Source organism: Oryx dammah, unplaced genomic scaffold (assembly GCF_014754425.2).
Source record: "Oryx dammah isolate SB20612 unplaced genomic scaffold, SCBI_Odam_1.1 HiC_scaffold_27, whole genome shotgun sequence".
In the NCBI taxonomy this organism is placed as follows: Eukaryota; Metazoa; Chordata; class Mammalia; order Artiodactyla; family Bovidae; genus Oryx; species Oryx dammah.
The window spans coordinates 5,123,737-5,137,598 of record NW_024070211.1 but is presented as its reverse complement, the minus strand read 5'-3'; the positions used below and the strand labels follow the sequence as shown (position 1 = coordinate 5,137,598).

The window sequence follows — 13,862 nt, the reverse complement described above, 5'->3', positions numbered from 1 at the left end:
GTCCAGGAGCCGGGTGGGGGGGAGGGAGGGGGGAGAGTTGAAATCAGGCCTGAGCATCAGGCAGGGGCCCCGGGGCAGGAGCTGAGACCACAGGCATCTTCCTCCCCCTTCCACCCTGCCCCACACCCACTCCCAGAGAGCTGGACGGCTGGGTCTTCGTGGAGCTGGATGTGGGCTCGGAAGGGAATGCCGACGGGGCGCAGATTCAGGAGGTGCTGCACAGCGTCATCTCCAGCGGCTCCATCGCCTCCTACATCACCTCTCCCCAGGGATTCCAGTTCCGACGCCTGGGCACAGGTGAGCCCATCCTGGAGCCAGGGGCGACCCCCTCCAGTTTCTCAGACTCACGTGCGCCCCCTCCCTCCCTTCAGTGTCCTCACCATGGGCCCTCCTAGTTTGGCCTTTCATACTGGTAGCAACAGGGAGCTCACCACCTTATGAGTCTTCCCCATCAATTGTTATGCATTCTTATCTTGGGTTGAGCAACATCCGTTTGCTCCAGCGGGTACCCATGAGACCCGGTTTCTGCTTTTCTCTCTATTAACCTCTCTACATTGACAATAGGTAGTAAATTCCTTTCTTCACACAGTGCTTTCAGGTCCAAGATACTTTTCTGTTTAATCACCAACAATTACTCACTGAGCCCTGACTGTATGCACACCACTCCCATTCAGACTTCACAGTAATTCCTATGATGTAGATATTATTTCTCCTGTTTTAGAGACAAGGGCCCTGAGGCCCAGTGAGGGAAAAATGGTTGCTCCAAACCCACATACACAGAGAGTGCAAAAGCCAGGATGCAGACCAAACTCTGCGTTTGTGCTGGTTTTGCCAGAACCTGTGAGAAGCGCAGCTCAGAGACCACAGGAAGCTGGCCCCAGGCACACAGCTGTTGGATGCACAGCTTGTACCTTTGAACCTTCCGTGGGGCCCAGCTTTCTTTTCATTGCACCCTCTGACTCACATTCCAGCTCCTGGAGTGTTTTCTTCTCTGAGCCAAACAGTCCCAGTTCATTCCTCACGGGCTGGGAGTTCCCATCCCAGTCTGCATCTCAGTCCTCTCTCTGGAACATGTCACCCTCCTTCCTAAGTGGAACCCAGAACTGAACAAACTCCACCCCTACCATGGTGTGACCCCATCAGAAAAAAACATGGTGAAACCGTCACCCCCCTTGTTCTGCACATCACACCTCTATTAATGTGCCCACAGATCAAGTTTGTTCCTTGGCATCCCCAGGCCCAGATCAAGACGCCTGGGGACCTAGTCTTCTTCCTCCCACTTTTAAATGAGTCCTTCTGGCTAGGGAGGGTAGGATGGGGCTGGCTCAGCCCTGCGAGCCCCCAGCTCCCAGGTGGGATGGCTACTGATCACACATTCCTTTCCAGCACAGACACCCCCGCCCCCCCCAGCCGCTGTGGCGGCTGCAGTGACACCAGGTGAGCGTGTAAAGCCAGACCCAGGCCAAGCCGGGGCGCTAGAGAAGCTAATGGATGGAGAGCAAGGCAGGATGAGGGCGTGGTGGCCGGGCACAGCGCACCGGCCGCCCCTCCTCCCCTTCCTCTTCATCCTCGCTAGGCCTGGCTGTGGCCTGCCCGCGTGTGCTCCAGTGGTTGCATGGTGTGGCATGCCAGCTGCGTGTGGGGTCCGCACGGGGGATGGGTGAGGCTGCTGCCACAGAGCCCACGTCCCACGTGTGCTGTGATGCGTCCACCGTGCGTGCTCTGGGCCCTTGCTGAGCCAGAAACCATCGGGCCTGACACAGAGCCCCAGAACCCCGTCCCAGCTCTGCAGTGCCTGTGTCCCCCGACATCGTCCGCCGACGTCCTGCCTGCCTCTCTGACGGCCCCCCCACCCCCCACAGTGCCCCAGGTCCCCAGAGCCTGCACCGAGGCGGAGTTCGCCTGCCACCGCTATAACGAGTGTGTGGCCCTAGAGTACCGCTGTGACCAGAGGCCTGACTGCAGGGACATGTCTGACGAGCTCGATTGTGGTGAGGGGCTGTGTGGGCACTCGGTGGCCTCCACGTCAGCCTGGGAGGGGGGTGCCGGGAGAGTTTGCTGCAGGCAAGAGGGGAGGTGGGCAGGGACCTGGGAGGGGTGGTAACAGGGTCAGGGGCCTGGGGACGGGGCGGGGGGCAAGGGGAGAGGAGCCGCCCCCACGTGCCATCACTGAGCGGGCTCTGTCCACAGAGGAGCCGATGCCCACACTCAGCTCCCAGCTGCCCTATCTGGGGGCCACTCCACCGCCGCCAGCCCAACCGGAAGCACTCCCTACCCAGCAGCGCCCAGTCACCCCAGCCCCCCAGGCCGCACTGCCCAGCCCAGGCAGGCCTGTGCCCTGTGGGCCGCACGAGGCTGCGTGTCACAGCGGGCACTGCATCCCCAAAGACTACGTGTGCGACGGGCAAGAGGACTGCGCCGATGGCAGTGATGAAGCAGACTGCGGTGCGGGCCGGGCAGGGGTCTGGGTGCTGGGGGTGGGGGAGAGGCCCCGGAGGCCTCTGGCTGAACCCTGGCCCGGTGGTCCCCCAGGTCCCACCCTGCCCTGTGAGCCCAATGAGTTCCCCTGTGGAAACGGGCACTGTGCCCTCAAACTCTGGCGCTGCGATGGCGACTTTGACTGTGAGGACCACACCGACGAGGCCGACTGCCGTGAGTGTCCGCCCCACTGGCCGCGCTCCCCGAGCCCCGACCCTTCTCCGGCGGGTCTGGGGACAGACTTGTCAGGTCTCTTTCTCTGATGCTGAGCTGACCTTTGTAGCAAGCCCTATGGCTAGATAGCCAGTGGTTAGTGTCTCTTTCTTTGTTACTGTTTGTCACGTATGCTTGTGTGGGGGTCAGATGAGTGGCTGAGTAGGCTTGATAAACCAGGGTCCCTCGATGATGGGTTTGTAAGGCAAAGCCTTCTCTTTAAGGCCCTGGAGGTTCTTCATCTAGAGCTGGTTCTGCTTTCTTTGTTTCTCCATCTGCAGCTTTTCATCCATGTAACCATTCCACCCCCCACGATCTGTCCGTCAGTCCAACATCCTCTCTTCCTCCCGTCCATCTGTCCACCCACCATCCACCCATCTATTCATCCGTTGCTGAGCTGCAAAGCCCCTCATCTACCTGTCCATCCAGTGTCCTTCCTCCTGTCCACTGCACCATAAATTCCACCATAAATCCCTCTGTCCATCTATCCATCTGTCCAGCATCATTCCTCCCATCCATCTCTTCTCCATCCGTCCATCCATCATCCATCCACACATTATCCATCTTGTCAGCTCCCCATTCCGCTAGCCATTCATGGAGCCAGCATCTTTCCCGCCTCCTGTGCATCTGTCCAGCCACCCTTCTCTCCACTGCCCACCCATCCGCCTAGTCAGTGTGATAGACACCGTGACAGTTAAGTGGGTGAGCCTGGAGAGCCAGAGGCCAACCCAGGTAGCATCTTGCGTGTCTGATCCCGTGAGGTGAAGCCGGGGGCCTGTTAGTCCGAGACTGAGGATAATGGAAGCCTTGCTCTGTGACCCCGGGTCACAGTCTGAGCGTGCTGATGTTCCGAATGTCCGCGGGTCCAGCCTCTCCTCGCCTCCCCTGCCGTCCCCACTTCACAGCAAACCCTGGAGACAGAAGGGCAGCATCATGCTGCAGACTGGCAGAGTTTTATGTCACTCCTCTGTGACTCCAAGCTTGCCTGACAACCCAGCCCCTTGAGAGAGAGAAGTAATTGAGGGTTTTAGTTGAAAAGTGCTTCTCGGAGGCCTCTGCAGGGCAACAGTCCAAGGAAAGCCAAGTCCTTGCTGACCGAGTGCAGAACAGAGGGCGTGAAAGGGGAGTGGCTCTGGGGGCTGGTGGGGTCTTGGGAAGAGCAGTAGGTGGGTCCTCCTGGCCTCCTCTGAGCTCCCCCTCTGTGGCTGGGTGGCCTCTGCTCCTACACGCCTCTGCCCTGTCTGTCCCTGCCTGTGTATCTGTCTCAAGCTCCATCTCCCTGAAGAAGAACGTCAGTTAGCATCTACTAGAGATGCCTAGCTGGGGCCCGACCCTGGGGCTGGGTCGGCTCCAGGCCTCTGACCAGCCCATGGACGGCTGTCTCGGGTCAGCTGCCACCCCGGGCCCCTTAGAGGGGTGGGGAACAGTGAGATCTGGGCTGCAGCAGGCCCTCGCTAAAGGCCTTTCCAGTAGACAGACGTGCCCAAGCAGCACCCGGTGTCCCAAGGTACTGGCTCCTGGGGCCATGCCTTTGATCTTGTGCGTCTCTGGTGGCTGGATGGGGGAGGAGCCGCGTGACTGCTGTGCCGGCTGTGACTATTTCAGGGGATACAGGTGGAGTGTGTTGGACAGATGACTGGGGACCCCAACATTGTGGGCATTGTCTTGGTGGCAGAGTCTGGGCCTGGTCATGGGGCCTGTGTTGTCATGCAGGCAAGATGAGAGCACGATCCTAGGAACACCCAGGGAAGGTGGGCAGCCTGGGCTGGGGGCCATAAGTAGGCAAGGGCTTGGTGGGGTGGGGGTGGGTCCTCCCTGAGGGCAGTGCCTGCTGCCTATACCACCTGGCTCTGTCCCCAGCTGCCAAGCGCCCCGAGGATGTCTGCGGGCCCACCAAGTTCCGCTGTGTGTCCACAAACACCTGCATCCCGGCCAGCTTCCACTGTGACGAGGAGAGCGACTGCCCGGACCGCAGCGACGAGTTCGGCTGCAGTGAGCGGGGCGCTGAGGGGCGAGCTCTGGGCCTGGGGCCCCTCCCCGCAGCCTCCTCCCCCGGCCCCCTCCTCCTCCCCTCTCGGTGCCTCCCACCCCTCACTCCTGCTCGCTTCTCCCCCCAGTGCCTCCCCAGGTGGTGACCCCTCCCCAGGAGTTGATCCAGGCTTCCCGGGGCCAGACGGTAACCTTCACCTGCGTGGCCATCGGCGTCCCCACCCCTATCATCAACTGGAGACTCAACTGGGGCCACATCCCCTCGCATCCCAGGTGTGGCTCTGGTCCCGGCAGCGGGCTGGGGCTGGAGGGGAGGTGCAGCCAGCCGACCCGGCCCGACCCCTGCCTCTTGTCTCGGGGGGGGACCCACCAGGGTGACGGTGACCAGTGAGGGCGGCCGCGGCACGCTGACCATCCATGGCGTGAAGGAGGCAGACCAGGGCGCCTACACCTGTGAGGCCATGAACGCCCGAGGCATGGTGTTCGGCATTCCCGACGGCGTCCTGGAGCTCATCCCGCAGCGGGGTACGGCCCAGCAAGGCAGGCGGGCACCGGGTGCAGGGCGGGAGCCAGGCTTGTCTGCCAGGGACCGGCTGTAGCCCATTCCCGTGCCACCCCGCAGGTCCCTGCCCTGACGGGCACTTCTACCTGGAGCACAGCGCCTCCTGCCTACCCTGCTTCTGCTTCGGCGTCACCAACGTGTGCCAGAGCAGCCGCCGCTTCCGGGACCAGATCCGGCTGCGCTTTGACCAGCCCAATGACTTCAAGGGTTCGTTGGTGGGCGGGAGACGGGCACCGGGCTCCCGCAGGCTCAGAGGGCAGACAGTCGGGAAAGCAGCATATGCTCTGGACAGATGGAGCCAGTCCAGGGAGGCACGCGGGGTTGCTGAAGAAATGCCGAGCCCTGTGGGAAAAGCATTTCAGGGAGAAAACAAGCTCTTTTAGAAGTGAAATCTACAGTCGATACCCGTCTGCATTAGCTGATGAAGAGGGCGGGCCATGGAGGCAGACTCTGACCCGGACCCTCACTGCCGTGGGCCCTTGGCCAAGTTATCTACCTAGTGCCTCAGCTTTCTCATCTACAAAACGAGGAGAAAACATCGCCCACCCAGGTTGTTATAAGGACCTGGTGCGCGTAAGCCACTCAGAATAGTGCTTTGTCCATGGGAAGTGCCCAGCTCCCTGTTGTCAACCCCAGCATCTGCATCCTGCAGAATGGAGAGGCACTAGTGACCCAGAGCGTAAGAGCCCAGGCTTTGGCATATTCTTAGCCTGGAGCTGACTTCTCGATGCACCACTTACTACTGCCTGTGTGACTTTCAGACTCTTGGCTTCTTTGGGCCTGTTTTCCCAAACATAAAGTCAGGCAGCTGGCCTCAGTTCTCTCGCACTCTGAGAGGCAGGATGGCATGAGCCTCGGCATCCGACGGACCTGGGTTCAGGCACATTTCCATAATCGCAGAAAGCTCTCTTGGATGGTTAGTGCTGCCCTAGAGATCCGGGAGGATGCTGCAGAGAGAATTCCTCTGTGTGTGTGTGTGTGTGTGTAGGACACAGCTGGACCCAAGGACCCATCATAATAACAGCCACAGTAACACCTATCGAGTTTTTGAGCACTTCCTTTGTGTTCCACTCTGTTTTAAGCATTTCGTATCAGTCTGCTCACTTTAGCTTCCTGATAGCCCTGTGATGCAAGCTACTGTTGCCCCCATTTTACAGAGAGAGAAACTGAGGCCTTTGCTCAGACTCACACACCTGGAGGGTGGTGAAACCAGGACTTGGGCACCCATTCTTCAGTCCACTGTAGCTTTCTACTACCCCCTGGGGCTCTTCCAGCCCTGACAGTCCACGGATCTATTGGCAAGCAAAGGCTCTGAGAAGTCCTGCAGCAGAGATTCCTTGACCCTGGGGTTCCCAAATGGTTCCCCACCATCATTCGGCAGCATTGGCTTTGTCTGGAGAGTGCTTTGGGAAATGCTGCTCCAGGAATTCAGTAGGGGGAAAAAAAAACTTGTCTTTTATTTGACTTTGGGAGAGAGACTGACGTTCCCTCTAAATCATACTTCTCTCAGAATTTTCCGTCTCTCTGGACTACCACCCGGGTGGCTGTCGCGGGCATGGCACTCATCCCTCCCCTGTGCTCCCCAGGCGTGAATGTGACGATGCCCGCGCAGCCTGGCATGCCACCCGTCTCCTCCACCCAGCTGCAGATTGACACTGCTCTGCAGGAGTTCCAGCTGGTCGACCTGTCCCGACGCTTCCTGGTCCACGACTCCTTCTGGGCTCTGCCTGAGCAGTTCCTGGGCAACAAGGTGACAGGGCCACCCTGGGTAGGGAGGGGCCCAGTACCCCGCATGCATGCTCGGAGCCTGCCTGTACTCTGCTCCCTCTAAAGCTGGGAGGGGGGCACCCAGTGAGCATCGTGTGTGCCCACGGCTGCCCCGCCCTGACCCACCCTGCCCCGGCCAGGTGGACTCCTACGGTGGCTCCCTGCGCTTCAGGGTGCGCTATGAGCTGGCGCGTGGCACGCTGGAGCCCGTGCAGCGGCCGGACGTGGTCCTTGTGGGCGCCGGCCACCGCCTGCTCTCCCGGGGCCACACGCCCACCCAGCCGGGGGTCCCGAACCAGCGCCAGGTCCAGCTCTCTGAGGTACGTGGGGCCTGCTCCCCCAGGGGTACAGGCTGGGCAGGTGCTGATGCACGACCTCCCCCCACACCCCAACCTTTGTTCCCCACCCAGGAGCACTGGGTGCATGAGTCCGGCCGGCCGGTGCAGCGGGCAGAGATGCTGCAGGTGCTGCAGAGCCTGGAGGCGGTGCTCATCCAGACGGTGTACGACCACAAGATGGCCAGCGTGGGGCTGAGTGACATCACCATGGATACCACCGTCACCTACGCCACCAGCCACGGCCGCGCCCACAGCGTCGAGGAGTGCAGGTGCCTGACCCAGGAGGACCAGGGACTACAGAGGCCTGGCGGAGGTCGGGGAGAAACCGCCAGGCTTCACGGTCCCTGCAGCCACCGTCTTGTTTCTGTCCCCACAGATGCCCCATCGGCTATTCCGGCTTGTCCTGTGAGAGCTGTGACGCCCACTTCACCCGGGTGCCCGGGGGGCCCTACCTGGGCACCTGCTCTGGCTGCAACTGCAATGGCCACGCCAGCTCTTGTGACCCTGTGTACGGCCACTGCCTGGTGAGTCGTGCCATCTGGCCCTGGATACTGGCTAGGCAAGAGCAGGGTGGGCGGTTCCAGCTGAGACTCCTCTGTGCCCGGAAGCTTAGCACAAGCCTCTAGAATGACTGCTGTGGCTGCCACACAAGTTCTCGTGACCTCTGGATGCATTAACAGAAATATTATGTCCAGATAAGGGAGGTGAAAGTCCTAATCTTCACTTTGGTCCAATCAATCACTCCTGGAGAATACGGCATAAAGCATGGCCCTAAGCAGGCCGTTCCTAACAGGAAGGAGCCTATAAATCTTACATTATTTCTTAGGAAGGGTTGAGGGAGCTGGAATTGGGAGCTGAGAGAAGGTTTAAGCAGGGAAAACAATTATCTCCCAAGTCCCTGAACAGCTATCAGGGGTAGAAGGAACCGCCTACAGAGGGAGAACTGTCCAATGGGAACTGATTGAAGAAGAATGTGGGTGTAGGTCAGTACAGAGCAGGTGTTCGGAACCGTCTACGGGACAGGCTGCCACTGGGGTGATGAACTCCCCGTCAGGATGGAGCTGATGTTCCCCTGTCTGCAAAGCTGTGGGGTAATTCCTGCATGACCGAGGACACTGATCCAAACAGCCCCAGAGCCCCACCTTCACGGAGCCCCGACTGGTCCAGTGTGGCCCCACGTCGGGTGGCGGGGGCACAGGGCTGCTCCGCCCGACCTGAGCGCCCTCCTCCCCTTCCCCCCAGAACTGCCAGCACAACACGGAGGGTCCGCAGTGCAACAAGTGCAAGGCGGGCTTCTTCGGGGACGCCACCAAGGCCACAGCCACTGCCTGCCGGCCCTGCCCTTGCCCATACATCGACGCCTCCCGCAGGTCAGGCCCGGCTCGGGAGGGGCAGGCGGGCGGGGAGCGCGGACAGGAGAGTGGGCCCGGGGCATCCTCTGGGCAGGAAGGCGGGAGACCTGGTTTTGGAGGCTCATGTGGTCGATGAGTTGCCCTCGGCCCCTCGACCTCTCTGGGCCTGCCTCCTGTTCCATGCAGTGGGCCCCTCTGTCTTTCTAGTGCCTCGGTGAGGCTGCAGCCCTAGAGGAGGCGGGCCGTGGGACTCCCCTGGCTGGTGGTCAGCAGTCCAGATTATCCGCTTCCTCTGCAGGGGGCCTGAGTGCAAACCCTGGCTGGGGAACTGAGATCCCACATGCCTCACAGAGCGGCCAAAATAAATAAAACATCTTGAAAAAAAATATTTAAAAAGGGCAGATGGGCCTCGTGGCCTGCTGTGTCCCTGTGGACAGCAGTCACTCCCAGAGCGGGTCTGTGAGCCCTGGCCCGGCCCCTCATTGCAGCCCTGCCCCACGTCCTGTCCGCCTCATCCCCACAGGTTCTCGGACACCTGCTTCCTGGACACGGACGGCCAAGCCACGTGTGATGCGTGTGCCCCAGGCTACACAGGCCGCCGCTGTGAGAGGTGAGCGAGAGCCAGTAGGGGCCGGGAGAAGCAGGCCATAGTGGGTGGGGCTCTGGGAACGCTTGTGACCACCCTCTGTCTCCCCCAGCTGTGCCGCCGGCTACGAGGGCAACCCCATCCAGCCCAACGGGAAGTGCAGGCCCACCAGTGAGTATCGCACACACCATCCCTGGCACCTTCCCAGGCCTCCCGCCCCCAGGCCCCAGGCCCTGGTCCAGCACAAACTCCCCCTGGTTCTTGGGGAGTGCCCCACATCCCTCTGATTCTGTCCAGATCATGTCCATCCTATCCCCACCTTCCCTGCCAACACCAACTTTGCATCTCCAGACCAGCAGATTGTGCGCTGTGATGAGCGAGGCAGCACGGGGTCCTCTGGGGAGGCCTGCCTCTGCAAGGTACGTGTGAGCTCCACCCCTCACCCCGGGGGCCCTGGGTTCCAGCCCACAGCTGGGAGGAGGAGGAAGGAGGCTGCATCCTCTCCCTGGCTCCTTGGCCAGTGGGTGGTGGCCTCGACTGCAGGCTGATGGGTCTGGCTAGCTAGACTTCCCGCTCCTCATGAGAAGTGGCCCAGCATCAGGAAGGAGCAACTGGTTTGCGAGGCAGGTGACCCGGGTTCCAGGCTCAGGTCCATCCTTTGTGTGACCATCGGAACTTTGCTCTGACCATGCTTTCATCCCACGTTGACACAATGGCGTAGCTATTAGCATCACTGATTCGGAGGTGAGGAGATGGGCGCTCAGAGGAGGGAAGTGGTTTGCCTGAAAGCGGGAGCCTCAGGTGTCTGCAGAACAAAGAAGTGGACAGATTTGGTAGTCAAGCACTTTACTCCCATCTTATATCCCAGAGTGGATCACCAAGTTGGTCACCCATGTCACTATGTCATTTCCCATCCCTGAGCCTCCGTTTCCTCGCGTGAAGCATGGAAATAGTGCATCCCTCTCAAGGGACTTCAAGAAATTAAATGAGGTGCTGGTTGAATAGAAACTAGCGCAGTGCATTAAACAGTCCATTAATAGTAGCAAGAGTTATTTTAACCAGGACTTCCCAGGTGGCACAGCTGGTAAAGAATCCCCCTGCCAGGCAGGAGACCCGGGTTCAATCCCTGGGTCGGGAAGATCCCCTGAGGAAGGAAATGGCAACCCGCTCCAGCATTCTTGTCTGGGAAATCCCACAGACACAGGAGCCTGGTCGGCTACTTACTGTCCATGGGGGTCACAAAAAAGTCAGACACGACTTTAATGACTGAACAATTATTTTCACCACGTTGCTATATTTCAAGTCTAAAATTTATTCGTGAGCTCCCTAGAAACCACAGAGAAAAGAGGAAAACGATTGGTTGTATAAGCTCCATCAGTTGGGAATTCTTGTGCACATGGCGGCCAGCCCCCGTAAGCATGCTCTTTCCAGGGCTCCCCCTGGCCTTGGGTTCTGGTCTGGAATGTGGGTAGATTAGACCAGAAGCTGCAGGAAGCACCCCCCACTCCCCCTCGCCCCACCCCCCACTCCCGTGGGCCACCCTGCAGCTCCCAGCTCTGTCCCTGCAGAACAACGTGGTGGGGCGCCTTTGCAACGAGTGTGTGGCCGGCTCTTTCCACCTGAGCGCCCGCAACCCCGACGGCTGCCTCAAGTGCTTCTGCATGGGTGTCAGTCGCCAGTGCACCAGCTCCTCCTGGCGCCGTGCCCAGGTACCTAGGCGAGGAGCGGGGCTGGCCAGATGGGCGGGCCCGCCGAGCCCAGGGATGGGTGGATCCAGGGCCAAGTGGCAGGCCACGGCCCCCATCCTGGCCTCTTCTCCCGCCTCTACCAGGTGCTGGGGGCCTCCGAGGAGCCCACTCAGTTCAGCCTGACCAACCCCACGGGCACCCACAACGCCAGCGAGGGCATCTCGTCACCCTCGCCCGGGGAACTGGTCTTCTCCTCCTTCCACAGCCTGCCACCTGGGCCCTACTTCTGGAGCCTCCCTCCACGCTTCCTGGGGGACAAGGTGGGCAGGGGCTGCCTGGGGCCTTTGAGGAAGAGGCTTCGGCCCAAGCAGCGGCAGGACCCCAGGATGGGGGCCCCAGCTGAGTGCCTTCCCCCTTGGGTCCCAGGTGACCTCCTATGGCGGAGAGCTGCGCTTTACGGTGACCCAGCGGCCCCAGCCTGGCTCCGCGCCCCTGCGTGGGCAGCCGCTGGTGGTCCTGCAGGGCAATAACATCATCTTGGAGCACCATACCTCCCAGGAGCCCAGCTCCGGCCAGCCTAGCACCTTCACCGTGCCCTTCTGGGAGGTGAGCAGCTCTGGTCCCAGGAGACCTCCAGGGGGACTCCCTGCGCCCCTCTCTCGGGTGTCCAGATGTCAGGGACTGCAGCCCATAAGCTCTTTCTTTGGCAGCAAGCGTGGCAGCGGCCTGACGGGCAGCCGGCCACGCGGGAACACCTGCTGATGGCATTAGCGGACATCGACAGCCTCCTGGTCCAGGCATCCCACACCCAGCGGCCAGCCGAGAGCAGGTGTCCGGGGCCAGGGCGGGAGGGCAGGAAGGGACTGGGGCTGGCTCCAGGCTCAGCAGTGCAATGCGGGGCAGGCGGACTGCCAGCTCTGCCTCTTTCCAGCTCTGCAGCCTTTTTGTGCCTCATTTTCTCATCTGTGAAATGTAGATGGTAGGGCTTCCCAGTGGCTCAGGGGTAAAGAACCTGCCTGCCAGTGCAGGAGACGCAGGTTCGATCCCTGGCTTGGGAGGATCCCCCGCAGAAGGAAATGGCAACCTGCTCCAGTATTCTTGCCTGGGAAGTCCCGTGGACAGAGGAGCCTGGCAGGCTACAGTTCATGGGGTCGCAAAACAGCAGGACACAACTTAGCAACTAAACAACAACAGCAACAAAACGGAGATTATAGTAGTTCCTCTGCCATAAGGCTTGTCTTAGGTGGAGTTCCCAAGGAGCAAAGCCAGAGATGGGGATTTAAGTCATTAGCAAGGAGAACCTGGGAGGAAGGGAGACAGGAGGAGGAAGTGGCCAGCAAGGGAGCGGTTTCAGGTAGAGACCAGCCTGGGTCTCATCACCACAGAGCCCTGCAGAGTCATCCTGCGTGAGCCAGAGGGGCCTTTGTACCCTGGGCCAGTCTGTCATTGGCCCCCATAAGGGAGTAGGTTGGTGGGACCTCTCCTGGTGAGGAAGGCTCACTCCCTGAAGAAAGTTGCGGGTATAAGCCCTTCGCCACAGTCCTTGCAGCTGCTGAGGGATGGACACCAGGTAGAGAGAGTTGGGCAGGTCCCAGCAGCATCGCGGCAGGGCTGCCAGGAGGATTAACAAGGTGATCACGTGTAGGACCCCGGGGACTGCACATAGGTGCAGCGAGAGTGCTCATTCACTCCGGGGTCGTGTCGCCCCCAGGGTCTCCGGCATCAGCATGGACGTGGCCGTGCCTGAGGACACCGGCCAGGACCCTGCGCTGGAGGTGGAACAGTGTGCCTGCCCGCCTGGGTACCGTGGTCCATCCTGCCAGGTGAGCCCGGGCCCCACCCACCTGTCCAGCCAGCCCCCTCCACGGTGGTGCTCTGGCTCCTCCTCCTTCAGCTCTCCCACCTCCCCAAGCCCACCCTGGCTGTCCGGCGGTCCTGACCCAGAGCAGACCCTGAGGAGGTCCCTCTGGCTGTGCCCAGGACTGTGATGCAGGCTACACACGCATGCCCAGCGGCCTCTACCTGGGCACCTGTGAACGCTGCAGCTGCCACGGCCACACCGAGCTCTGTGAGCCCGAGACAGGCGCCTGCCAGGTGAGCCCCACCCTCTTTCCCTCCTACCACGGGCATCTGTGGCCTCCAGGGGCCCAGCCTCAGCCCCACGGTCTGCCTGCCCCAGGGATGCCAGCACCATACAGAGGGTCCCCAGTGTGAGCAGTGCCAGCCCGGGTACTACGGGGACGCCCAGCGTGGGACACCACACGACTGCCAGCCGTGCCCCTGCCACGGAGCGCCCGCTGCCGGCCAGTGCGTCCAGCCCCTGCCTGCACCTGCCCCTTCCTGAAATGTCCATTGCTCTGTCCCAGGTTCCCTTCCTCCCAGGCCCTCCTGAGAGGCAGTAGTTAAACCCTGGCCTTACCGCTTCCTCACTGTGTCACTTTGTATGAGATACACTTCTCCCTCTAGGCCTCAACTTCCTCACTTGTGAAATGGGGATAATGATGTACCCCCCCCCGTCACCCCCCCAACACACACACACCTTGGCCCCTACTATGAGCCTGAGATGAAGCCACGGAACTCTTAGTGCAGACCCTGGCACGTAGCTGGCTCTCAGGAGGTGTTAATTCAAGTGGCCCCTCCTGCTCACCCTCCCGCCCTGGGCCCAAAGGAAGAGCTGCTGACCTTCTAACTGGAAATTCGCCCCCTACCTCCACAGAGCCACCCACACTTGCTTTCTGGACACAGACGGCCACCCCACCTGCGATGCGTGTTCCCCAGGCCACAGCGGGCGTCACTGTGAGAGGTGAGGCGGGCGTGGGCAGAGTTGAGTCGGGAGTTTACAGGAGGGGCTGCCCCTGGAAGTGGGCTGGGCCCAGCTCTCCTGAGCAG

At 60.8% G+C, this 13,862-nt stretch overlaps 1 protein-coding gene across 4 annotated transcripts in view; it reads left to right on the top strand.

The window, feature by feature from the left end:
- HSPG2 (heparan sulfate proteoglycan 2) overlaps positions 1–13,862 on the top strand; it is a 110,532-nt gene that overhangs the window by 45,989 nt on the left and 50,681 nt on the right. For all 4 annotated transcript variants that reach the window (XM_040229533.1, XM_040229535.1, XM_040229534.1 and 1 more), the window contains exons 6-29: positions 137–297; positions 1,863–1,991; positions 2,191–2,445; positions 2,533–2,652; positions 4,552–4,683; positions 4,809–4,953; positions 5,054–5,205; positions 5,303–5,449; positions 6,829–6,992; positions 7,150–7,329; positions 7,420–7,616; positions 7,724–7,871; positions 8,590–8,717; positions 9,223–9,309; positions 9,398–9,456; positions 9,637–9,704; positions 10,854–10,994; positions 11,117–11,293; positions 11,400–11,579; positions 11,684–11,802; positions 12,685–12,796; positions 12,954–13,067; positions 13,153–13,280; positions 13,690–13,776. In XM_040229533.1, coding sequence (XP_040085467.1) covers positions 137–297; positions 1,863–1,991; positions 2,191–2,445; positions 2,533–2,652; positions 4,552–4,683; positions 4,809–4,953; positions 5,054–5,205; positions 5,303–5,449; positions 6,829–6,992; positions 7,150–7,329; positions 7,420–7,616; positions 7,724–7,871; positions 8,590–8,717; positions 9,223–9,309; positions 9,398–9,456; positions 9,637–9,704; positions 10,854–10,994; positions 11,117–11,293; positions 11,400–11,579; positions 11,684–11,802; positions 12,685–12,796; positions 12,954–13,067; positions 13,153–13,280; positions 13,690–13,776 — 3,330 coding nt within the window. The remainder of the gene's footprint in view (positions 1–136; positions 298–1,862; positions 1,992–2,190; positions 2,446–2,532; positions 2,653–4,551; positions 4,684–4,808; positions 4,954–5,053; positions 5,206–5,302; positions 5,450–6,828; positions 6,993–7,149; positions 7,330–7,419; positions 7,617–7,723; positions 7,872–8,589; positions 8,718–9,222; positions 9,310–9,397; positions 9,457–9,636; positions 9,705–10,853; positions 10,995–11,116; positions 11,294–11,399; positions 11,580–11,683; positions 11,803–12,684; positions 12,797–12,953; positions 13,068–13,152; positions 13,281–13,689; positions 13,777–13,862) is intronic.